Consider the following 26,485-nt stretch of genomic DNA (forward strand, 5'->3'; position numbering starts at 1 on the left):
GTCTAATTAACTTACCAGGTTGTTATAAGGGTAATGATAACACTTAAGCTACCCTGAACTTTTTAGAGGAAGAGAAAAATGAAAAATGAACTACATGACATGACAACAAAAGTCAGCCACTCCTTTTTTTCACAGAGTAGAAGACCAGGAGTTCTACCTAGAGCTTTACTTTTATTCCAGCAGGGTTGTCTCTGCTCTTGTCATGACACCCGTAGCATGTCCCAATATTTGTGGGGCTGCCACAAAAAGAGCGGGCGGGGGGGTGTCAACCTATTTTCCAAAGCACCAGAAGGCAAGACAAGAAACAATGGAGGAAAACTTATCAAGGAGAGAAGCAATTTGGAATTAAGGAGAATTTTCCTGACAGTAAGAACAATCAGTGGAATGGACTGACTTCAGATATTGTGGGCGCACCATCACTGGAGTCTTTTAAGAAGAGCCAGGACAGCCCATGCCTGGAATGGTATAGGATCTCCTGCTTGAGCACAGGGTTGGACCACTAGAAGACTTCCAAAGTCCCTTCCAATTCTTTTATTCTGTCTTGTGTGCATAATAGCTGCAGCTGTGGAAGAATGCTAGGAAACACTCATCTTTAGATGGATGGCAGTGTGTTGACTTTAAGTGCCACAATCCCTGTCAGCCGATTGCCTTTGTTCTCCTCTGCCGCTTTCAGTGTATCTGCTGGAGCTTGCCTTTGTCTGTTGCATCCCACGAGGGCTGTGCCTGGGGGTGCTAGAAAAATTATTGGCTCCAGCCACAGATGCTCCCGGTCCCTTATCAGGGCGTGGGATCCTTTAAGAAGCCTTTGGCTGCAGCCTTGGACCATGTTCAACGCTTTGGGCTGGAGGTGTCAGTGGGGCTGTGCTCATAAGGAAGGAGTCTCTCCCTTCCAAACCCCATTTTGAGCTGTGGTTTTGGTTTCCATGGTGACACTTCCTGTGGTAGAGAAAAGAGGTAGTGAATGCTGCACTGTGAGCGTGGCAAGCAGCTCCACTCCTTCTTTCTCTCCCAGCCGGGGATGCTCTGAAGGCCGGCTGCAGCCTCAGGGAGGGGCTGCTCCCAGCCTGATGGTCCTGGGTTTTAAAGTCTACCTGTGACAACTGCAGGAGAGGCATGCTGGGAAAACCCAAACATCTGGGTGTCCAAAATGGCCGAATGGTGAGTGAACATACTTCAGCTGCTACTGGGGGAAGGCAAGGCCAGCAGCCACAAAGGAGTGGCTTGTCTTCCTGATGAAGAAGGTTCCTTCCTAAAATCTGATCCTGGCATTTGGGGGCTCTTCCCTTCAGGGGAAAGCGTAAGCGAGTTGCAGCTTCTAGTGACCTTTCCTGGTTTTCATGCCTCCCCAAGCCATAGGTAGATTGGTGAGAGAGGGATTTAGCTCGGCTGTACTACTGCACCGGTAGGGAGGGTGGGATGTTCTTGTGTGTGCTGCCTTGTGATCTTGCCCTTTTCTTTGTAAAGTACCTGAGAGAGGAAGGGCTCTTTCAAAGTAAAACTTCGGCAGCGGTTGCTTTGCTCTAGCTTGGGCATGTTTTTGCACGTTGAAGGGTTGCTGTGAAATCACAGTGCCTTTCAAACTCGCCAGGTTATACTGCACAATCTGCTGTGGAAAAGGAACAGGCAGGCTTGAGTCTGTTATCAGGTTGCACAACGGAGCATGACTGGCAGCCACAAACAGAAAAGGAATGAATATAATGAAATGATTAGATGGATCGACCTCATGGAATGCAGGAGCCTCTCGCTGTCAGCAAAAGCTGCTGCAGGTTACGTTGACTTGTTCGGGGATTTTGTGCAACAATGACTCTTTTTAGAAGGAAATTACTCTAAATTAATCTCATGAAATCAAGTTCCTATTTGGAAAATGGTATAGTATTGCCTCTGGCTCTGCTTAATAGGAGCAAGCATGAACAATAATAATGTCTTCATAGGGTTTTCTTAACAGAAATCCTTCTGTGGGCTCAGATCAAAATAAGAAGTTCTGTCATACAGTTTGTCCGTGATCATTTAGCGTTCGGATAGATTCAGACCAGTTTTGGCACGTGCAGCTTTGGGTTTCAATATAACTGTTTATGTTCTAGTTTAGATTTCTTGGCAGTGACAAGGGTAACCACTAGGCCTACCTACCTGGAAAATCTGGAAAAGCCACTCAATCTTGAAAAGGAGTTAGTATTTTCTGCATTTCTTCACTATTATCTAGTGGTAATTCAAACCTTTGCAATCTAGAGACTAGTCTTGTCCCATCTATGCAACCTAATCATTTTTAGAATGATTAATGTGACCAGAAATATCTCAACAGAAACCTGACTATTAGGAGTCGTGATAACTTGTGCAAATTCTGTCAGGAAGACTGGTAATAAACCAGCATGTTTAACTTTTTACCCTGGGTGAGGAGTGGGGGACCTATGTCTCTAGTCTAGGTTTTGGGTAATCCTCTGCATAATATGGATTCTGTGTTCCTTCTATTTCTGTCTGCTCATGAGAATACATAGACAGTGACCAGTAAAAGAGGATTACTCAGAAACAAAATAAAGAAAAATCTATTGAAATAGCAGCTAAATGTTATTGTACAATACAAAAATAAAATCACATACCCAGAATGATTAAAGCATAGCAAATGAGGCAGTTCACATAAAAGCAGGAGTCTCAAATTCCAGTCATCAGAAGTGCCACACGAGAATTACTTCATTTGCCCGACACGGAAGCCTTTTCATACAGTGATGCTAACATTTCTAATGAGTCAAAAATCAAAGATGTATTATCATGTATGTCATTAAAAATAAATGTATTAAATTAAAAACAACTTTACCATAAAACAAATCTGCATTAGACATAGTATAAAATAGCACCATTTCCTTTTATCTCTTAACTAGTAGTACTTTTTTATTAAGGAGAAGCCTGTAGTTGGTTTTAATATTCAGCCAATATATAATCTTCTGTTCAAGATCAGATTATACAGTTTAAGAAAGTCATCCTGGAGCTGCAAGAATCCTACTCTTCCCCACACCCACTGCCTCAGTCTTTTTCTGCTTCCCTTCTCTTGTCTGGCAAAGCCCTTTGTTCTTCCTTTGCACAAGCAGAGGGATCTTGCTTCTTTGTTCGCTGTCCTTGCCTGGCAAAAATACCCTCATGGCAGGACCAGCTGCCTCTTCCTTCTCTCCCTTGGACAATCATACCTTCCCAGCCTTTCTCTTCTGGTCAAGCCTCCCCTCCTCATGGCCCCTGCCCAGAGTCTCCACGGCAACCTTAAATGTAGCCTCTTTCATGGAGCACGAGAACAGATGGAGGTTCCAAGAAGATGGTGTGAGAAATGCCAACTTCATGGGCCAGCTGAACAGGACTCTTGCCACTGGGAGGCATGTGGTGTTGCCATGCTCCTAGGCCTGGAGTGGCTTTTCCTATGGCCCAGCCTGGGATCTTCACGGCCCTCAGCACCTTGGCCTTGCTTGGCAGCCATATCGGTGTCTTCAAATAAAAGATTGTCACTGGGCACAAAAAGTGATGGAAAGGTCACATATAAGGCACATGGAATGCAGGTTTGGGTCCCCGCAGGAGGTGATCATGGATGGAAATATATTAAAGATGTAACTGATTATGTTAATCAAAAGTTTAAAGAGCTGTGGTGGCACAGTGGTTAGAACACAGTACTGCAGGTCTGCTGATCACCGGCTGCCAGCAGTTCGGCAGTTTGATTCTCACCAGCACAAGGCTGACTCAACCTTCCATTCTTCCAATGTCGATAAATTGAGGACCCAGATTGTTGGGAACAATAGTCTGACCGTGTAAATCACTTAGAGAGGGCTATAGAGCACTGTGAAGCGGTATATAAGTTCTGTTGCTATTGGTATTGCTATTAAATGATGAAAAAAGGAAAGATGTTACATCCTAAATTGACATAATATCAGTGTCGGCAGCTAACGTATTCCAAATCCTGACCATGACAGAAATACATTAAAAATTAAAGTCATCTAGTTTCATCTGAATGCATCCAGTAAAAAAGACTCCATTTCCCCTCTACTTGACCTCAAATGTTTTTGTAGGAGAAAACAGAATAACTTCAGAGTGGCTGGCATGCCAATTCTTTTATTCTGAACTTCTCCAAAGAAACTCTTGGTATCCTTTCTAAATTCAGCTAATGTGGCTTCCTTGACATCAGCGCTATGATTCAGAGCTGCCTATTTGTATTTTTTTTTCCTGATCTGTCTCCTTTCCTCTCCTTTTTTTTTTTCCACATGTCCTTATTTGTTTTCAAACCATTAAAAACCCCTTTAGTTTAGCTTTTTCTACTATCTTCAGTTCTACTATTTTTAGCTCCTTTTCCTATTAAGTTCTCTGGCCATGGGATGCTATTAAAACCCCATTTTAAAAAAGTCCATGATACTCATTTGATATACCCAGTTTTAGTTTTGTTAAAATCAGGAATTCCAGCAGGAGGTGGTCACCTTCTACCTTCTTATATTTCCTTAACTAATCAACCATTTTTCATTCTCTTGCACCCTTAGAATATAAAGGAGAAAGCTGTCAACAAAACAAGTGATGAATTTATCTCTGAAATGCATACTTTAAAAACAATAACCAAATGACTAATTCCAAAGAAATGACTGATGGATGACATTCGAAAAAGTTATCTTGTAAGGAAATAAGCACAAAAGCAACAGAAAAGAAACTTTCAGTAATCCTGGTACAAGTAAAGAAATAAGCCAGTTAAGAAATAATTAGAAATAATTTCCTGGTATAATAATTTATAATGATGCAAATTATAGGGACAATGCTTACTCATCATCAGAAATAAAGCTTACTTTCAAATAGATATTTAAAATCAAACTACTATCAATTTCCCATTAAAGAAAAACTTTCTATGGCAAATTTTCAAGATGAGAGGAATAAAGGAACCCATTTTTTTCTGCTTTTTAGTATCATTTCAATTGTTAAAATCCTTTTCTTCCTCAATTTAATTAGTTTTTATATTTTAATTAGGGCAAGGAACTCTCCCAGTGCTACAGTATCTTCCAAATTCCTCCCCCTCTTCCCCCGCAAACCTTTGGCAGCTCTTCATGATATTTTCCTTCAGCTATCATCGATCTTCCATGAAATATGCGCAACTGAGAAAAAAGATGTTCATTATGATTTCTTTAAATCAGAGTTTCATTTTTGCTTTAGTAGGATTTCTTAATCATTCACAATCCACCCGATCCAAGAAAATGCACTCGGTTTAGTAATCTGCAACCTATGGCTTCATCCATTGGCAAAAATGATACGTTCTTTTGGTAGTTGCATGCGGGGAAGAAAGCAGAACATTTTGGAAGAAATACATAAAGAAAAATGTAGCGCTTCCCTCCTTCACTCATACACATATAATTTGTTCCGAAAGGAATATAATACAGCCAATGACACACAGGGTTTTTTTTTTTAATCCTTGTATTAAAGCTGTGGAACTGTAATCCTGGCCATAACCTGTCAAATTCTCACGGATTCTCTTTCAAACAAAAATCTCTAATATAAAAGGAAGAAAAAAATACTGCTTCTATCTAGGAGACTTTCCAAGCCATAGATTTCCATATTAGAAATGTGTACCAAGGAGATGGAATATGGCATAGTCAGACTGTTCTTTGAGCGGATAGATGGTAGTCTTATGTTTGCATCTGTATCTAGCTAACTAATATGTAAGATTATCTGATACTGGAAAAGAAACTATTATATGCATTTTGGATACCGCTGTTGGTGCAAAATATGGCATCCAGACTGTCAATTCAGTTCTTTCAGGAATTAGGCTAGGATACTGCAAGAGCCAGCAGAATATGCTAATATGTGTGAGGTTGATATTGACCTCAACACTATAGGCGTTTGTATGTGTTATTTTTTTTCCCTTCATTTTCTGTTTTTTTACATTACCTACTTGGTAAACAAGCAGTCACATAAACAAAATATAATAAATAATAAATTAATAAAATAAGAGCAGGATATGATGGTGACATGATGCTTAAGTTGACAGTTTTGCAGCAGGCATCAATGACCTTCTGGGCACAGTTTTTAAGGTGTTTACTTTTATTCTTAGATAACTTGGGATCTGATTTAGTGAAGGGCCAGGTCTCTCGCTTTGATCCTGTCTGATGACTTAAATCAGCAGGAATGGCCTTTTTGAAGTATCCCTTCTGTGGGAAGTTTGACTATCTGGTAGGCAGAAAAGGGTCTTCTCCTTTGAAAATGGTCTCTGAGAGAGGAGAATTTGGCCTCCACCGATTCAGTATTTTGAGAAATAACCAAAACACTTTATTTCATCAAGCTTTAAACTGTAATTGTTTTTATTTTGAATGTAATTTTAATTATCTTGTTTTATTGTAATATAAATGTATCTTGTTTTAGAAAGCCTGGGTGTAAATATCATAATGACAATGAGGAGAAAGATGATGCCTCATTTGAATTAATCTCTCTCTGACAACGTACTCTGACTGCTCTCGTCCTTCTTTTGCAGGGCCTGGCGGTATCCGATGGAGGTAGGTGGGACATGTGACTGGGTAATGCTATTTAGACTTTTGGAGACAGTGTGTAATAAAGGCCACAGGGTTTTGTTGGCTACTTGGAGATATGTTTGATATGGAGGTTGCTAAACACAGTAACAGGGAATTAATTACCTGTTATACCACCTCATTATAGTTGAATATTGGCCCTTTGAACTACATAAAACAGCTTTCAGGGATTAGATGCTAAAACAAATGTTTGACAAAAACTATCCTAGGATGCTTGGCTGGAGAATAGACCCCTGGTTTTATACTGCCATTAGTAATAGGAAGCTATCAAGCTAGAAATTTGCTCTTCACGAATGAGCTGATGAGAATGAACAAACCAGCAATGATAGGAATAAACCAGACCTTTGCGCAATGTCATCGGGAAGGACAGGAATAAGGTTTCTCTTCTCTCTATTGTTCTGTTCAAAAATCACAGGTTTACCTGTAGAAAATCAGCTATCTGCAAACAGGTTTTGGGAGAAATGGAGCACCTTGTCATTTTTTCCTTTGTCTCCCTGGTTCCTTCAAGATGCTAATTCCTTGCTGCTATGAGCAGGAAGAACTGGTGATTTTTGAGCAGCTCCCTGGTAGATGGGAAACAAGGCATCTTGCCTCTTGGAGATTCTGCTTAAAACCCCTGCTTTCCAACAATGGGACATTAAGTATCTGCCCACAGAATTGCTAGTAAGAGAAATCACTCATGTACAAAGCTCTCGGGGTCACTGTCCCATAACCAATATTGAATTAAGAATGTACATGAAGTGAGTTGATGACATCCTGTTGGTCGGTTCAGATAGAAAAATGTTTTGGCTTACCCTGGTACTTCAATAATTGCCGTTTTAGGCAGATCCAGATTCATACCATCTTCTTTCCAGATATGAGGCCTCTGAAAGACTTGAAACCTTTCTCTGCTTCACAGAGTTAAACAGCTCTGGCAGCCGGGGTAGTAATAACAGTGTGAACAGTCTGCCGTGCGCTCAGAGTGTCCCTCCCTCCCTGGGACAATCCGTGGCTCGCTGGGCTGAGTCCTTTGAGACACTGCTACAGGATCAGCTTGGTGTTGCATACTTCACTGTGAGTTCCATATCACCTTTCTGTTTCCCTTGATTTTTCACTGCACCTTCTTCCATTTTTACTATTCTTTATTTTTATATTTCCTTTCCAAGATGGCGTGTATTTGGAGCTGTTTAGAGCTATGTGCTTTGTGCGGCCGTATCTCTCTTCTCTAGTCCTTTTAACCTTGAAACAGATCTCCTCTCTACTGGATTGCTAGCAAGTTTACGGAGCTGTTTACGGACGGCTATTTTGCTACCCAATAAAACTTACGTGATGATCTCGCACTTTGGGCAAAGATAAAAATTTGGCTTCGCTTAATGCTGCCTGAATCCTTTGATTTCCCCTTTAGCTTTCTAGAGTTCTGGATTATGATAATATTGCAACGGAAAGCGAATTATCCCTCTCTTTCCAGGAATTCCTGAAAAAGGAATTTAGCGCTGAGAATGTATATTTCTGGCAAGCCTGTGAACAATTTCAGCAGATACCAGCTAGTAGCAGCCAAAAGGTGAGAGTTCTTCTTTTAGAAGAAGACCAAATTTTGCATTATGTGGACTTATTTTGTCTAAGAAAATATATGTAATTAGAATAAGTGTATTGGATACATTTGATCCTAATTTGAATTCTACAGAATATTCAACCTTTTATCTTATTATGAGGTTTGGAATATAATTTATAAAAGGAAGACTATGAACCTCATAAAACCAAATTCTGTGTATGCTTTATAATTCCCTGATTTCACAAGAGACAGCAATGTGTCAAGGAATAATATAATGCCCCATGGTCTAAACTGCATAGAACAGAATTTTATATAAACAGCAAGCATAACGAGAAGGAGGAAGACAAGAAAAGAGTGATGATTATTTAATATGTTATTTAGGGAAATCATATTCTTTACCAAGAAAAAACCAAATTCTGTAAGATATATTCATTATTGAACCCTGTTTGTTTTAGCTACATTTCCCCCTTTTCCTTATCATTGGGTGGATGCAGTGCAGAGTATTAATTTTCTTCCTTTTGTTATTGGAAATCCTACTTAGCTGGTCTTGGATTTAGATATATTATTATCCCCCCGCATTTCAAATTTATTGACATATCCATACGGGCATGGATCTCGCCCTTTTTTGTTCTAAGGCATGGGGGAGATGAATGGGGGGAAGAAAGGAAGGAACTCTTGTTGAATTTTTCACCCCAATGAATAGCATTCGTATTTCTTTATTTTTTGCTAAGAACCATGGAAAGCACACTAACCCATGAAGTGAATAGAGGGCCCAGATGGTTCTTTCCCTGTATTATGCACTTAAGGAGGAAATACAAGCAATGTTGATTACTGCAGCTGGTCTGGATATTTCTGTTCTTCGCTATTGTGATATTGTGATTCTCACTCCATGTACTTTCTTGTAGCTGGCTCAGGAAGCTCGGAAGATCTATGATGAGTTTCTGTCAAGTCATTCAGTAAACCCAGTGAACATCGACAGACAAGCGTGGATTGGTGAGGAGATGTTGTCCACTCCCACTCCTGACATGTTTAATGTCCAGCAACTTCAGGTGAGAACAGTCCATGTCTGCCAACTAGTGATGTGCCGATATAAAAGACATGTTTATAAAAATAATAAAGACGGAATATAAATAAATTATATAGGTATGAGTAGTATAGTGGCATTAATTTGCTTCCCAATTAGTAATTAAGTACATTTCTGATTCAGAATATCGTGTTTCCCATTGGATGAAGCCACCTAAGTGCCAAACTTCAGAGACACTAATGACCCTCAACTTTGCTTCTTTCAGATTTTCAACCTGATGAAATTTGACAGCTACGCACGTTTTGTCAAGTCTGCATTGTACCAAGCATGTGCAAAGGCAGAAAGCCAAGGGCAGCCCTTGCCAGAACTGAGATCCAGTTCTCAGACTGGCAGCCCACCTACCGAACATAGCAAGGTGGGAAGTCTTTACTTCCAGCCTAGAAGATAGCGTGATTTGGAGGGATTTGGGAATGCTGCTTAAGCAAGTCTCATAGACCTAGAGCTCTCACACTCTCTGGTTTTCTCTTAGAAAACAAAACTAAAGGCAGGAAAATCGCTACCGTTAGGAGTGGAGGCAGCTGGTAACCTGGCTGGGAGGAGCCCTCGGAGATCCTTCCGGAAAGGCGACCGGAGGGACCGTCCCTGGGGAGGTGAGTCCAAAGCTGAAAGTGGGAATACAGTTGAAGGAAGTGACAGAACAGGACTGCTTAATGATTGGCCAAGTATTCTCCAAAGTCTTAACTCCTTGCTGATGCTCTGTCCTAGAGGAGAGAAATGGTGGTGAGGGGCCATCCCCCTGGCGTGACTCCCAAGGCTCTTTGAATTCCTCAGCTAGTCTGGACCTGGGCTTCCTATCTTATGCAACCAGTGGCTTGCAGGCGGAGGTGAGTGGTGTTTAGCTAGATTTTCAGCTGCAGCCTGTGAAAATATTCTCTGCTCTATTTGTTGCAATGTGGGCGCTTGGCTCTTGCTTCAACAGTATGCCATGCCTGTTACATCATAGGTTCTACCCAGCCCCCACACTCTGTCTATAATAGGCTATGACTGTGCTGTGTGGAGGAGTTCTCTACAAAGTAGAGATCTCTGCAATTGCTACGGAGAGCATGCTGGAATTTTCATGGCTGTATCCCCTCTCTAAGGCCGTTCTCAAAGTTGCCCTGCCTTGAAACTGTTGAAAAGGTGGTGGGAAAGCAGCCTTTCTCCTGAGCATCATGACCAATAAAATAAGAGTGGAGAATGAAATTATCCAGAAGAGAACACTGCTAGCAAAAGTCTAGAACCACCCAGGACCATGTGCTTAGAAAGGAGAGTGGAGTTTGGATAATGATACAGCTACACAATGGAAACCACTTTGTGCTCTTTGACACAGCATCCTCCCACTCTGTTTCTCAACCAAATCTCTCCACATCAATTGGGAAGACAGCTATTGATTGCTGATCTTGACATGCTGAAGGGGACATTGAGGTCACCATAAATCAGCCAGTGTTCCTTCCAGTTGACTATCAGTAGGTTGCAGATTGTATGTCATCATTCAGTCAATATTCTGAGCTATTGTTGCTCTTCCTATCATCAAATTACTTTGTGCATGTACACACAGACACACAGACAGTACAGCCTCCCGTGTCTCTAGACATGTTTTGTGCATTCTGTTCCATTGCCCAAAATTCTGTGCTCCTATTATGAGGGGAAGTCTTCTTGGCTTCCCTGCTCACACCCCTCCCCAAATGAAATGACAGGATCTGAGTTTTCTACCGTCAAGGCCCCAATGAATGGAGCGGGATGGGAGCAGTGACAAGAATTGGGTCAGCCTGGGCCTGAATGCTTCTGCTGTTATCATCATCATTATTTTTATCTTACATCGTTCTTTGTTAGCAATTTATTCCGTCACCCACTCACACCGTTTGTTTGCCCTCCCCCCTCAATGGGGCAAGTTAAAGAGGCAATTCTATGGCTGAAACTCCTGCTTTTGCCATTGATTTCTTTGCTACTTGCTTACTCTGCTTCTTCCCTGAACCCCAGAAGGAATGGCAGAAAAAAGGCTCTCCATTTACTGTAATTTGGGAAGGAAAAAGAGAGTTAAGTCCAACCTTTGTTCCAGTCAAAAAAAGCATAAACGTATTTTGGTGCAAGAAAGATGATAACTTTGTTTTCCAAACGTATTAATTTTAAGTTAGTGAGACAAATCCAAAACCGTCTCTGGAAGGGCCAGAAATGCCAGGTAGAGCTTTATACAGTCAAAGTGTTTTCCAAATAAATATTTGCTCCTTGGTTGTGGGTGGTTATTTTTTTTTTGAAGTATGTGTACCATGCAAATAAAGAATGAAACATTCTACTCTTACCCCCATCTACCATAGTAGTAATAAGTTTGCCCACAGGGAGATACAGCTCTTGAAGTGGAAACCAAATGCTTCCCGCTGTCTAATAAACAGATTATCTGACAGATCTGTGGTTTTACAGCAAATGACACAATAAGTTGAGTTGACAGAATTCTGGATGAATTACTTCAAACTGCTGGTGGAAAGAAAGGAGCATTTCGATTCTGTTCTCAAAACAGGAGGAAATGTACATATTTGCATAAAGTGCAATTACCATGAGATTCACTGCTTCAAGATTCGGTGCCAGCTGCTGGCTTCCATGGTTTTATAAAGGGATTATATATGCTGGCTGGTACAAGGGCTCCCAGTATTGTTTTCAGTATTTACCATTGCTGAGGAATGATAGGAAATAGTTCATGCTTATTGAGTTCCTTCAAGCAATGTTATCGGTCATTATGTAAAGTGGGAATATCTGGACCTTTTTATATATATATATGAGGCTTTCTATAATACTAGATGTTCTTCTTGATGTGAAAGTTTTCTTCCCTATGTTGCTTCAGATCATCAAAAGTCCTACGATCATATCATTCTCCCTCTAAAGAGAAAGCAATTGTGACAAGAGTTTTGATTGATTATGCGCCATCAAATCATTGTCAGCTCTTAGCAACCATATAGATAGATTTTCTCCACAATAATCTGTTCCTAACTTGGTCTTTCAGGTCTTCCAACTGTACTGGAAGGGAGGCGGGGGAAAGCATAGGTAATTTTTTTTAATTGCAGGATTGGATAAAAGTCTCATCAAGCTCACACCTATCACAAGTGCACACATTGATAGTTATACAATATTAATGAACTTTGAATTCAAGTAATTGTCTGTTATGGAGACTGAACTTTCAGGCTGAGACTGTTGTAGGTTAATAAATGAAGCCAAATGCGATAAGTTCTCTTCTCTACAGAACCACCGGAAGAGTCTGACGGAATCTGACAGCCAGAACCATCCCATTAAATATTGTTGCATCTATCTGCCTGACGGAACTGCATCCCTGGCCCCAGTACGTTCTGGCCTCTCTATCCAGGAAATGCTAGCTGGAGTTTGTCAGCGTCGTGGTCTCAATTTACCTGATGTAAAGATCTACTTTGTGGGAAATGAAAAGGTAGGTCCAATTTGTTTTAGGCAAAAAGGAAGCATTATTGGAAGAACCTCACTTTAGAAACCTCCTAAAAGAAAGGGATTTTTTAAAGGTAAAATTTAGATTGGAGCACCTATAATCTCTCCCAATATGTACCAAGGTAACATTATAATTAAAGTTGTGAATTCAAACCTTATAAACAGAAAATCTACGGTGATTACAAATTCACTTTAAGCCTGTTTACTTGTAATCTCCATATGCAATATTTATCTACTTTACCTAATTTAACTGAGCAGAAATTGGGCTTTGGGTGTAAATTTGGCTAATTCTCTGTCGGACTGAGAGTTCACTGTTGTTGGCTGAGATTTCCCTGAAATTCTATATCTTAGTCCTATGCAGCAGGGCTGCATCACAACTTTTAGTATGCTTCACCACTGGCCATACCAGTTGGGAGTACTAGGGTGTTTTATTCTATATATTTTATATAACTGTTATTTCTATGTTCTATATAGCTTCTAATTGCCTGGTTGGCTGATGAAAATAGATCCCTGGTGTCCCTTTTAACTAGAGATAATAGTTATATTCTCTAAGTATCTATCCAAATAACACATATTGTTAACAAGCCAAAGAAATAAATATTCTTCAAGTGAAAGAAGTTGAGTTCATTGTAGAATGTATCTTTTGTCTAGGCTTAAATTGGTATGTAATTTCAGCATCCTTTAAATTCATACAGCTTTATTGTTTTTCCTCCTAGAGAAAAATATACTTATCTGGATATCTAAAGTTATAGTTCAGATATCCAACTTGATTGTGCGTTAAGTTTTTCCAAGGCATATTTATATTGGGCAAATAATTTTTAGTTTACAGATGATTGCAGAATGTGCATATATTAGGTAAAAACAACAAATAACTTCAGTTTCAAAAAATACTAGTATCAAAATGTTCCTGATTAATAATATTTCATCTATTTCTTTCTTTAGAAGCATTTTTATCCTACCACAATTAAAAATATCTCTCGCCAGGATTATTTGCAGATTTCTTAAAAGCTATTTTCTCAGAATTGCATCATTGATCTTAATAGTTTCATACAAATAGTCCTTGACTTGTAACCACTATTGAGACTAGAATGTCCATTGCTAAGAAATGCTGTTATGAGGTGAGTTTCCACCAATTTACAATCTTTTTTTGCCATGGCCGTTAAATGAATCACATGGTCATTAAATGAATCCAGCTCTCCTCATTGACTTTGTTGGGAAAGTTATCAATGGCAATCATGTGACCCTCGTTCACTGCAGCCATTACAAATACATGCTGATTGTTAAGTGTCCAAATTTTGATTGTGCAACTGCAGGGATGCTCTAGTGCAGAGGTCTCCAACCTTGGCAACTTTTAGACTTGTGGACTTCAACTCCCAGAGTTCTTCAGCCAGCGCTGGCTGAGGAACTCTGGGAGTTGAAGTCCACAAGTCTAAAAGTTGCCAAGGTTGGAGACCTCTGCTCTAGTGCAAGAATCAGTTGTCACTTTTTCCAGCATGGTTGTAACTTCAAATGGTTTAACTAGGTCAAGGACTAGTCATTTAACTAGGTCAAGGACTAGCTGTAATGAATTAATCTGTGGATAATCTAGACTATCATATTGTACATTAGCAAGCATTTCTGTGCATATTTCTTCATGAGTGTCCTTTCTTTGCAGTGTATTGATATTTCCATGTTTCTTTGGCTTTCCACAGAAGCCGTTGGCCTTGAACCAGGACAGTTTAGTATTGATAGACCAGGAGGTGAAGCTGGAGACCAGAGTCAACTTTGAGTGAGTGTGATCTCTGAAGACTTCTTCTGCTCTGGGTTGGCTTTGCTTCATCTTTCTTAATACGAGGCTGTGAAGTCCTGCCCCAGAATAATGACCCGTTTGTTTTTACATCGCAGATATTAAAACAAACTCTTTTGCTGTTTGGGGGGTCTGTTCAGTATAGCAGTTCAATTGTATGTGGCTGAACTAAAAGTGAGCTTAAGTTGCCTAGCCTTCATGTTGGTACTGATAGTTGAGTAGGTAGACTTAGAGTCTTCTCTCACTGCTGAATTAAAGTGTTATTCACTTGATCTTGAATTGGCAAATAAATCAACAGCCAACAACAACTCCACCCTGTATCCCTGGCATAAAATTTTCCATTTCCTTTGCCAATCTTAATCATACAGCTATTATTTCCGTTTTGGCTTGCCAACAAATAATAATGCCCCACTTTCGGGTGTGCAACGCATGTTAAGCAAAGTGGTTGCTGAATCACACAGATTATGTGTGCCCTCCCATTCACTGAAGTCAGAAGGAATGCATCCATCAGTCACAACAGGGGAATGTGAAGTTGGCATTGGGATGGGGTTTCAGGATAAGGCAGATGTCGTGGCCTTCCTCTCTTCTTTACTGTGCCTGGCATACCAGGAGAGTAGGGGTCTGTTCTCCAACTTCCAAGTCCACCGAACAGCAAACAGACTTGCCAAGGCACATATGAATGAACCGGTGTTTCACAAGTAAGAAAATGCAGTCCTTTTAAAACCTAAAGTCACCATGAGGCTGCTGCATTAGTGACATAGAAATTAAATAAATAGAGATAACCAGCCACCTCTCAACAATTTCCTCAAGGAAGAACAGGGAGGAGAATAGTGGTACAGCAGAGTGCTTGGGGTCTGGAGGGAAGGGTTGTGCCCTCACCAACTTCACCTGGCCAATAGGCATCTCAGCTAAGAATAACTTCAGATGTCTCACACATGGGTTGAAGAGATGTTCCTGTTCATAAGAGCCATGGCGGCACAATGGCTAGTATGTACTATTGCAGGCTAATTGTGCCACATACCAGCAGTTCGATTTTGAGCAGCTCAAGGTTGACTCAGCCATCCAACCTTATGAGATCTTATTTTACCTTATGAGGTAAAATGAGGACCCAGATTGTTGGGGGCAGTATGCTGACTCTGTAAACAGGTCAAAGAGTACTGCAAAGCACCGTGAAATGGTAAGATCCCCATGTATATATATTTGTTTTCTCAAGTTTTCGCGGGTACTTACATGTATGGCATTCAGCTTTGTTCGGGTATTTTCCCACGTCATTGTAGTTGTGCTTTTAAAGTTGTAGCAACGTTTCGGCAGAATCTCATCTGCCATCATCAGACTTCTGTATCAATACAGAAGCCTAATGATGGCAGATGAGATTCTGCCGAAACGTTGCTACAACTTTAAAAGCACAACCACAGTGACGTGGGAAAATACCCAAACAAAGCTGAATACCATACATACATACATACATACATACATATATACCCCTTTCCCAAACTGCTTTCTCATTATTTACCATGATCTCTAAATAGGCATGCAGAATTCAGGAAGGATTGAGGAGATGCAAAAGATGGCTGCAATTTGGCTATGACTTATGTAATGTGTTATACCCATTTAATATATTTATAGTGGGTTTTTTCCCCACTTTATGCTATCAAGCTGATGTTGACTCTTAGTAACTGCATAGATAATTTTTTTCTCCAGTACGATCTGTCCTCAACCCTATCCTTCTTTTTTACAGGCTGCACATTACGCCTCTCAATAAGACAGTCTGCATTCTGGCAAAATCGACTAAAACATTGCAAGAAGCATTGCAGCCCATCTTGGAGAAATACAGTCTGGATATTAGACAAGTGTCACTCAAACGGGTAAGACCCTTCACGAAATAGGATGGGTAAATATAGGTAGTCCTTGATTTACAACGCAAATAAGAGCCCAAAATTTCTGCTGCTAAGCAAGACAGCTGTTAAGAGAGTTTTGCCCCGTTTTGTGACCTTTCTTGCCACGGTTGTTAAGTAAATCACTGCGGTTGTTAAGTTAACAACACCATTGTTAGGTGAATCTGGCTTCCCCATTGTCTTTGCTTGTCAGAAGATCCCAAAGGGGGATCACATGAATTTGGGAGACTGCAAATATGAGCCAGTTGCCAAGCACCTGAATTTTGATCACATGACCATGGGGTTACTACAGTCGTCAAAAGTGTGAAAAAGGGTCATAACTCGTAAGTCCCTTTTTTCCAATACTGGTGTAACTTCAAACAGTCACTAAATGAACTGTGGTAAGTCAAGGACTACCTGTAGTATTTGACTTAGCTGGGATTTGTCAGTATGACATGGCTGCTTACTTCTGAATTTTCAGCTTGCTCCCAGTTGCACTCTGCCATTCTTGGTCTGCATTAGAGACTCTGCTTCCACTTTATGTATTTATTAAGTTAAATTTATCTGCTGCCCATCTCGTCACAAGGTGATTTATCAAGAGGTATTTAGCTACGAAGCTAAAAAGACCAATTCCTAGACTGGAGTTCTTGGTAGGCTTCTGTTTTGTTCTGTGGGTTAGAAGAAAATGGCCATTGCTCTCTTGGTCCATGCTTTTTAATGGAGTGCCATTTCCTTGTGGATCTTCTGTTGAAAAGCAACGCCCACTCTAGCAGGGAATATCTACCTTATTGTTTGGGCCATCCATTTCTGGGAGGGTCTTTTCTTTTTCCTCCCCCTGGGCAATCCTGGCCTTCCCCCACCCTACCCCGGTTAACTTTGTTCTCTCTCCCTGCAGTCTGGCGGACTCCAAACTTTGAAGTTGGAAGAGAAGGTTAGTGCAGTGGCAGCTCAGAAGCTGGTCCTAGATTCAGACACAGGTATGTAATGCTCAAAGGAATACAGCGGTTTATGCAGGATTGTAACTCCTAAGCCTGGTTAATTCTATTGTAGAGAGAACTCTTTCCCCCTAGGGAGAATTATTTGAAGAAGGTCTCTTCCCAAGCATTGTTGCTTTTTCTTTCCCATCATTGCCAGTGAATCAATGCTCTTATTTATTCACCATAAGCAATGGTTGAAATTTATTTAATTAATTAGTTTACTGAATTTTTTTTTGCTGCCCATTTCGCTCTGAAAAGTGACTCAGAGTGGCTGTTGTGATGCAAATTTTGTGCATTTGGGGCCCTATTAACCTGCTCAGTGTTGGATGCTGTGTGCATTTCTGGAGAAAATTAGGCATTGACCGCTTAACCTAAGCAGGTCAGTTGCTTTAAGCACATGAAGCATCTTTTTCTGTGTGTGTCATACATCTGCCTACATGTTGGAATGTTTGCCATAAAGAATGTTGCCATAAAGAATGTGGAAAGAAAAAATGCTTGACATTTATTTCTTTAAGAAAATTTATATAGCTTGCCCAATTCACTCTCAGTGATTCCGGTTGGCATACAAGCATAAATCCCATTACAAAAACAATGCAAGAAGCAACAGACCCCAGCCAATGGTGGGATTCAGCTGGTTTACACTGGTTCAGGTGAACCAGTTGTTAAATTACACTCCCCCACACACACTATCGAAGTGGATCCTGGCGCTGTGCTGCAATGGAGAAACGGGCAACGGAGTGGCCGGTGCGAGGGAAGAAGGCTGCTTTCCATCTTTCTTCTCCTTTCTCCTGCTCCTCCCCTTGTGCCAGCTGCTCCGTTGCCCGTTTCTCCATCACAGTGCAGTGCCAGTATCCACTTTGATACCCAGCGGGGTGTAATTTAACAACCGATTCCCTCATGGTAAGGTTGGCTGTCGCTGGAAGCTTGTCCTGCATGTGCGGCAGAGCTGGAAGACAAGGATGGGTGACACCTCCCACAACAGCCAACCAGATCCTGTTAAATTATTTGAATCCCACCACTGCCCCCAGCCCATTGGTCACAACAAGTAAGCCACTGGATAGTCTCCATATTGGATCCCTAGGCCCATTGGCAGAAACATGTCTTTAGGACTTTGTGAAAGAATGTCAAGGTTGGGACCAATCTTATTTTTGCAGGGATAATGTTCCACAGGAAGGGAGCCACCCCAGAGAAGTCCCTTCTTCTTGGTCCTACCAGATGGATCTCCTTAGGAGAAGAGGACCTGTCTCCCTGTTCTGGTGGGTTGGGTTCTCCTCCTCCTCCATCCTCCTCTCTCTTCCACATTCACTTCAACAACACCCAGTCTCACATGGTAGACCACAGAAGGTGCTACCTGCTTACCTGATAGAAAACAAGATAGTTTATAAAATGTGTGTTTATAAAAGCTGAATGGAAGGAAGAGAGAATGTGATGGAATGTGGTAGACCTGCTGAATGGGTTCCTACAAGGGAGCCTTGGCAGAATAAAAATGTTAACTCCGCTTTTATTTCCTTGCCCACTACCTGGTACTCACAATTTTCCTAGACTTGGATATGCTGGCATACACAGTATTTCCTTCTGCTGACCGGTGCTGCCCTTTAAGGCATAGATCAGCATCTCTCATGCAGTCACCTATCTTTCCTGCAGAAATTCTAACATCCATCTCTTTTATTGCAGAAGTGAAACCTGTCATGGTAGCAGATGCTACTTGTGAGCAGTTTGAGGTGAGCAATGATCATGAAAGCAATAACACTTTATTGAGTTGCTTCGTGCTTCAAGGGAAATCTTGGTTCTTCCATAAACTTTTAAAATGCATCACTGCATATACTTTTTTTTAAATTCCTTCTCTAGCATTCTTCCTGATAATGATGATTGTGAAGATAATTGTTTTATTTTTTCCCCCCAAAATGTGGATGCCATACATTTATTGTGAATGGTCACAGGCTAGGAATAATGTTACTCTTCCCTTTGTGATATGCTATGCTTAGGTTATAGTTGTGACCTGTGTTTAAATGGATCATTTTCTGAGGCTGGCCTTTTCCCGCTATGGTTCTAGGATGACAGTACTGTGGAGACAGAGTCTAAAAGTGACCAACTGCCAGCGATTTCCTGTCCTTTTACCAAACCCATCAAGGGCAACCAGAACCGCCACACGTATGATATGGAAGGTAAAGCATTTCTGTCTCCGCTTGCAACCTAATAAAGTTGAGGTCAAGGGGATGCTGTTTATAAATTAGTGTGTGTGTATGTGTATGTGTGTCTGTCTGTCTGTCTTATTGGTGTTAACTCCTGAGCCTGGCGTTAGCAATTTTCTTGATAAGTTTTTTTTTTCAGAAGTGGCTTGCCATTGCCTGCTTCCCAAAGTTGAGGGCCTAAGGACACCCAGTTGGTTTTGAGCCTATGGCAAGACTGGAACTCGGAAGCTCCCAGTTTGTAATCTAATGTCTTAACCACTAGCTCTCTAGAACAGGGGTCGCCAACCTTTTGGACCTCAGGGACCACCAAACTCATAATTTTAGATCCCAGGGACCGCTAACCGGTTCTGTGGGTGTGGCCTAATTTGTGGGTGTGGCTTGGTGGTCATGTGACTGGCTGGGCATGGCTTGTATGTAAATATTATAAATATTTATATAAATATTGAATTTTTTATAAAAAAGAGCAACTTTTACCCCAAATCAGGCAAAGTAGGCAGATTGAGTTGCTCACAGAATCACAGATTCATTCAGAGATCTATCTATTTGCCATTGGCTAGTTCAGTCTGTCACATAAAATTTGCTTGCAAGCAAACTCACAAAATTAAGTAACAACACACCATGCATGTAAATATTAATTTTTTTATTTAAAAAAGAGCAACTTTTACCCAAAATCAGGCAAAGCAGGCAGACTGAGTTGCTCACAGAATCATTCAGTGATCTATCTGCCATCAGCTAGTTCAGTCTCTCAAATTTGCTTGCCATGAGTCTGCACTGAATTTGCTTGCAAGCAAACCTTCAGTCCTAAGGGAGGTTCGGCTGTGCTGAGCTGAAGATCTAAAGACTAGCTAGAAAGCAAGAAATCCAACCATTTCCTGCTTCCTAGCTAATCTAAATCTCCTGGCACACCAGAACACCTGATGGTTGGAAAAAGGAAAAATAGCAATTTAGCAGGCAAGTTTACCGAGTAAGGAGTGAGTGGGCGGGAAGGGTTTCCGCAGGCCATGTGGGCCACGCAGCCTTGTGTTTCTGCACAGCCTGGATTAATTGCTTTATCGGGGTGCTTTGGGAGTGAGATTTCTCTGTGGCCCATCAAAATTTTCTCATGGCCCACCAGTTGGCGACCGCTGCTCTAGAAGATTCGTAACTCTAGGAAATTAAACAGAACCAAGCCATGCTAATTTGGATATACATCTTTATAAATTATAGTTATTGGCAGCAAATTAACAAAGTGTAAAGATGTGGAGCACTTTAGTTTGGAAAGCAAGAATAGAAGGAATCTGGTCATAGTAGTAACAGATAACAGATAATCAGAGTTGGAAGGAATCTTATAGGTTACCTAGTCCAACCCCCCGCACAAGCGGGAAACCCTACACCATTTCTGACAAATAATATTTTGGGAATTTAAATTGGAATTTAAACCTACATCCCCCGATTCAAGTTCAATGCTACCCACTACATCACATTGCCTACTGAGAAATAGATGGCAGAAAGGCAGGGAAGAAATGGAAAGAAAACTGGAGGTGTCACACAGATTAAATTGCTTTGAAACTAAATTTGTCATTTTTTGTCCCAAAGGCACTATTGGCATACAAGTTAGCATTCCCCCCCTTTTAATATGCAACATTTATTAAACACAATTAATTATGTGCCATCAAGTCAGTGTCAACTCTCAGCAACCATATAGATAGCTTTTCTCCGGGATAACTTGGTTCTTCAGGTTTTCTAATGGCGGACTTATCGCCAGTATATCTAGTCTATCCACTGTGCTGTTAGTTGTGCTCTTCTCTTTCCTGCTTCCTTTCCTAGCATTAGAGTTTTCTCCAGAGATTCAGGTCTTTGCACAATGTGTTCTAAATAGGCTAATTTAAGACTGGTTATTGTACTTCGAGTGAACACTCTGGATTTTTTTTTTTTGATAAGTCAATTTATTTGTTTTGGGGGGCGGGTCATCCATGGTGCAGTATTCTCAGGAGTTTTCTCCAACATCAAATTTCAGAACTGTTAAGATTCTGTCTATCCTGCTTTTTCAAAGACCAACTTTTCTTGCCATAAAGGGTCATGAGGAATACCATTGCCTGCACTGCTCTACACTTTGTTCCTCTAGACACATCATAGCATCTGAATAATTTTTCTAAGGCCTGTGTGGCTATTTTACTAAGTGCTAATTTGTGGCATACTGTATTTTTTTGACTGCTTGGTCCTTTAGTGTTGATAGTCAATCTTAAAAAACATAAGGTATCTGCTACTTCAATATTGCATTTTAATTGTCAGTTCTAAGGCTGATTAATTTGGTCTTCTTTATATTTAGTCTTAGTCCCATTTTTCACTGTGCTCTTGATTTTTATTCCTAGAGTTTGCAAATTCTTTGTATTTTTGGCTGTCAGAGTAATGTCATCAGCATAGTGCAGGCTACTGCTGCTTCTTCCTCCAGTTTTAAAATCACATCTTCCAGTTTCTCCTAATAGACACCGAACATATAGGTTGAATAAATAAGAAAGGGGTATATACAGCCTTGTCTCACTCTTTGCCTACCTGGAACCAGTTTATTTCACCATATACTGGCCGTCCCTCTCAAACAAGGGACTCTGGGTGGCAAACAATCATAAAACAATTAAGAAATAGGTAAGTTTAAAAGAAAAACTATCCAAACAGTTAACAATTAAAAAAGAACAGAGATGTTTTGGAATTTATTTATTTATTAGATTTATAACCAAGCATCTCCTCCACCTTTTGGCAGTAATACAGTCTATTTGATTTCTATGTTGTCCATCTGTTGATATCCATGTGTGAAAGTGTCATTTTGGTTGTTTGAGGACTGTGTTGGCAATGAAGACATCATGGAAGTGGCAGAAATTGATAGGTCACACACCTGTTTCTTTTGGGTTTCCTGACGTTCTCTAACGTTTTCCTCCATAATTATTTCCAACTCTGGCCTTCCGCTTTCCAATCCAAAGCAGCCCATCTTGCTTACATATCCTGTTAATTTCAGACTGACTTGATCATAAAACTCATCAATCTCCTCTCTCCATCTGCATCAGTAATTGTCACATTAAAGAGTGGCTTGGAAAGTCTAATTGATATTATTCAGTTGTTGACTACATTATAGTCAAGTACAGGTCATTCTTAGTTAACAGCTACTCATTCAGCAACTTTCTGAATTTGCAACAGCACAGAACGAATGATACTTAATAAATGATCTTTGGAGCCATCACAGCATCCCACTGTCACATGTTTATCATTTGCAACCTTCTTTGTTGGCTTCCAACAAGCAATGTCAATGGGGAGGCTGGCAGGAGGTCTCGAAAGGTGATCCCGTGGCATCCTTGCTGATCAAACTGTGGTGATTCACTTAGCAGTGGCAACTGGGAGTGCTGGAATTGCTGTTGCTAAGCAAAGCAGTTAGATGATGTCACATTTTGTATTCATGACAGTAAGCAAAAGCAAATTCTGGTTCCAACTGCCATCGGGAATTGAAGACTACCTGTACTATTCTTGCTGTGTCTCTTCTCGCTATTAAAAAAATGTGGTTCCTTGTTGTTCATGTCCTGTATAGTAAGCTGTATGATCTTCTGACTGAAAGTATGAATCTCAAGATCTGAATTCACTGATTCCAAAGAATTTGTAGTTGTTTCATTTGATCTTTCACTGTGTTGAGCTTTCCCAGGTTCGTGCTTCTGATGTACCATGTTCCCACTAACTCTGCCCTTGCAGCTTTGGATTTTCATGCCTATATGGCAAAGCAAACAACAAGATGTCCCAAGGGGCTTTAGTCTAGCCACATCATAAACACAATGAGTATTCCGAAAGTTGAGCAGCCTTTCCACAGTAAGATGTTGAGTGCCATTTGACCTGAGGGGCCATCATCCAACACTTTATCTTCAGTTTTACATATCAGCATGTTTTTCTTGGTAAAATACAGCAGAGATTTACTCTTGAATTGCCTCACATTATATGAATGGGCATCTACTAAAGTGATCATCAGCCTCCAGTATCCTTTTATATTGCTGCCCCCCAAAATAACTGCCTGCTAGTTTACCTGGGATGATCTTCATGCCATGGGTGACCCTGCTGGGAGTTTACACATACTTTCCCAATACTCTTCGCTCATCTTTCCCAGGAATGCTTCCCTGCCATAGTGAGGCAATACAGCGGGAGGTGTGGGTGGATTAAATATAATTACATAACAAAAATTATGCAAGGGCCTGTTGGATCAAGAATATAGGCTCTGTCACTGGTCTCGGTGTCTGGGTATATACGCGTGAAGTTGCAAGCCTGTGTTGTTGGTATTGTTATCTCCTGTGTTTCATTTTTCCCCTTGCAACTGATGCCCCCTTTCATGTGGAGCGCTTGCCAGGTGCATAATTTGCAAACCAAGTTGCAATGGCTATGCCATGGGTATCTAGGATTTAAAATATCTTCTTTAAGAGTCTAAGAGCTCTGTGAGAGTTTTCGCATCCTCTTCAAGATTCCTTTAGGGAAACTAAGACTACTAAAGGCTTATATAATTAATGCAAGCAAGTTGAAAGAGCTAAATATTGCTGTTTGTAGAGTGACAGTATGAAGCATGGCTGGGTCTCAGGTGGCTCTCCAGATGTTATTCAATTCCAGATCCCATCAGCCTGGTTCATGAGGAATGATTTGAGTTGCAGACCAACACATCCTGAGAGCACTCAGCCCCACAACCATGGGATTACAATTTTTTTAGATACATTGAAGTATTTCTTCTCCCCTAGGGCTAATGGAACTGCTGAATCGTGCACAGAGCTGCAGGGTCAATGACCAGCGTGGGCTACTGTCCAAGGAGGATCTAATACTGCCCGACTTCCTTCAGGTGCCTGAACAAGGTGGTGTCACCTGCACAAGCCATCCCTCATCCAGCCCTGAGAATTGCACCCTCAAGGCAGAAGAGGCTGCCACCTCTCAGCGTCAATCCCAGGTGCAGTCACAACCCCAGGTTTCTCCTTCTTCACCACTACAAATGCCATCTTCATCATCGTCAGCTGCTGCTGGGAAATCTGGCCTGTGATCTACTCCATGAGAACCCCAGCCCACCCTCGGCCCCCAATTTTATGTTTTTTTGCCGTGAAGCCAGGCTTTTCCTGTTCGGTATCTGTCGTAGTAACATGATCTCACAGACTTGTCTCCTTGGTCTAGGTTGAAGCCTGGCTAGACGCCATCTTCTAGCTCTTGGGGCTCTCAGGCGGTCTTCAGGAATGGACACGTATGCTCCTAATGTTCTGACCGACTTTCACTAACTGCCCATGCTGGCTGGGCAGCAGAGTGCCAGTATTACCTACTTGCTGTACCAAACTATTGTACGGTGTTGCTCTATGTCGTGAAACAACTGCCATTATGGCTGCTCCAGTGACAACTACAACCCCGTGGCTAGTGGTGATGCTGCCTGTATATAGTTTGTAATTTTCGGTCTCTGTAAAATGTAAAATACACTACTGATTAAGTCCTCCGTTTTTATTTTGGGGTCCATGGCTTTCAGTTGGTGGTGGAAGGCGTGGCAAGGTTTGGCATGAACACATAAACCCACAAGGCAGACACATTTCTTGTTCAGTTGTGAGGACAGAAGCTTTGAGGAATCCATGCTTCCTCTTGAAACAACAGAGTGCCCAGTTAATATTAGCATATGCTTCCGAATTCATATTTTGTTAATACATGTGATCCCCATCTACCAAGTTTAAGATGGCCTGGGTATAACAGAATTGGAAGGGACCTTGGAGGTCTTCTAGTCTAGCCCCCTGCTCAGGCAGGAAACCACCATTTCAGACAAACGGTTGTCCAATACCTTCTTTAAAAACTTCCTGTGTCAGAGCATCCAAAGGTAAGCTTTGCTTTGTAAGACTTGCAACTTATTCCTCCTGAAACATACACAAGCATCTCCGTTCAATCTTGATTCAGGATATGGAAGGAGTTATGACTAATCATGTTAAAAACCGTTTTCGATAGTGTGAGAAGTTCTTCCGGCTGGAAGCACCAGTTGTGGTTGGCTGCAAACAACCCTCCCCCCCACACACTGGATCCCTCACTCTATCCTTGGACGGGGGGGGGGCTGTTCTGTGTTGAACTTCTACAGGATCCAGTACAGGCAAAAGGGATCGGGATCCGAACTTTCCCCTTTGCCCCCTGAAGAGTGAACTGCTTCGCATGCCAAAAACGGCGGCGGAAGCGGTTGTTTCCCCATTGGCTGCCCCTAACCGCATAAGTCGGCTCCTCAACATCTGGATGAGAACAGCTGGGGAGGAGGCGGCGAGGGAAGGAAGGAAGGAAAGGGGAAATCACTGCAGATTCCGTCTTGGGCGGCGGAGAGCCGCTGAAAGCCGCCTCAGGAAGATAAGCGAAGATAAGCTGATTCGGAGTGGGGCGGCTGCCGCGGGCTTCGCGTTTGCTTGCAAGGAGGGGAGAAGGGCCATTCGTTCACGGCACGGACGGTTTCTCTCAACAGTTAGCATTGCTTATCCTGCCGGCTAAGCGTAGCGAGAGGTAGAGGGCGCTTGGGTTTTTCACTTTACCCAGCTCCGGCGCGCTGACGTTCCCGCGGTTCAGCGCTAGAGGGCGCCGTGGCACCAAATGGCGGGGAATTCCGTTTGGGGTATGTTTAGGAGGAGTCCACGAAGGGGTTTTGTTACCCAGAGAGGGATGCTGCTTGCTTCTGAGCGGATTGGCTGAATCTCTGGTTCTGCTTCTGCTTCATGGAGTCCTGTGCTGCTGTCATTAGCCCGAGGCCTTAATTACTGGATTGTTTTGCACTGGTCTGCTTGAGAGCCGAAAGACTGAAGAAAGGGGCGACAGAGAATGAGGTGGCTGGACGGAGTCACTGAAGCAGTAGGCGTGAGCTTAAATGGACTCCAGAAGATGGTAGTGGACAGGAAGGCCTGGAGGAACCTTGTCCATGGGGTCCCAATGGGTCGGACACAACTTTGCAACTAACAACAACACTTGAGAGCCTCGGGACAGGTCCAGATATTGGTGGGATTTTGCCTTCCGAAGCAGGTCTTCCTGCCCGGTCACATTCTATATAGCGATCATTCCTCATTCTGATGAGAAATAGAAGAAAAGTGGATTTTTTCCTTCAGTTGCAG

The 26,485-nt window shown here is 41.6% G+C and overlaps 1 protein-coding gene across 1 annotated transcript; it reads left to right on the forward strand.

Annotated features, from left to right (window-relative positions):
* Positions 1-671: 671 nt before the first annotated feature.
* On the forward strand, positions 672-24,858 carry RGS14 (regulator of G protein signaling 14). The gene is made up of 15 exons (XM_026726251.2): positions 672-1,158; positions 6,473-6,494; positions 7,426-7,580; positions 7,975-8,067; positions 8,964-9,107; positions 9,348-9,497; positions 9,612-9,732; positions 9,848-9,966; positions 12,354-12,551; positions 14,257-14,333; positions 16,090-16,216; positions 17,121-17,202; positions 18,877-18,923; positions 19,256-19,367; positions 24,128-24,858. The coding sequence occupies exons 1-15, from the start codon at positions 1,114-1,116 to the stop codon at positions 24,418-24,420; spliced, it is 1,785 nt and encodes a 594-aa protein (XP_026582036.1). The 5' UTR covers positions 672-1,113; the 3' UTR covers positions 24,421-24,858.
* Positions 24,859-26,485: the final 1,627 nt, after the last annotated feature.

This window comes from Pseudonaja textilis, chromosome 2, assembly GCF_049901715.1.
Source record: "Pseudonaja textilis isolate UNSWEBS1 chromosome 2, rPseTex1.2, whole genome shotgun sequence".
Classification (NCBI taxonomy): domain Eukaryota; kingdom Metazoa; phylum Chordata; class Lepidosauria; order Squamata; family Elapidae; genus Pseudonaja; species Pseudonaja textilis.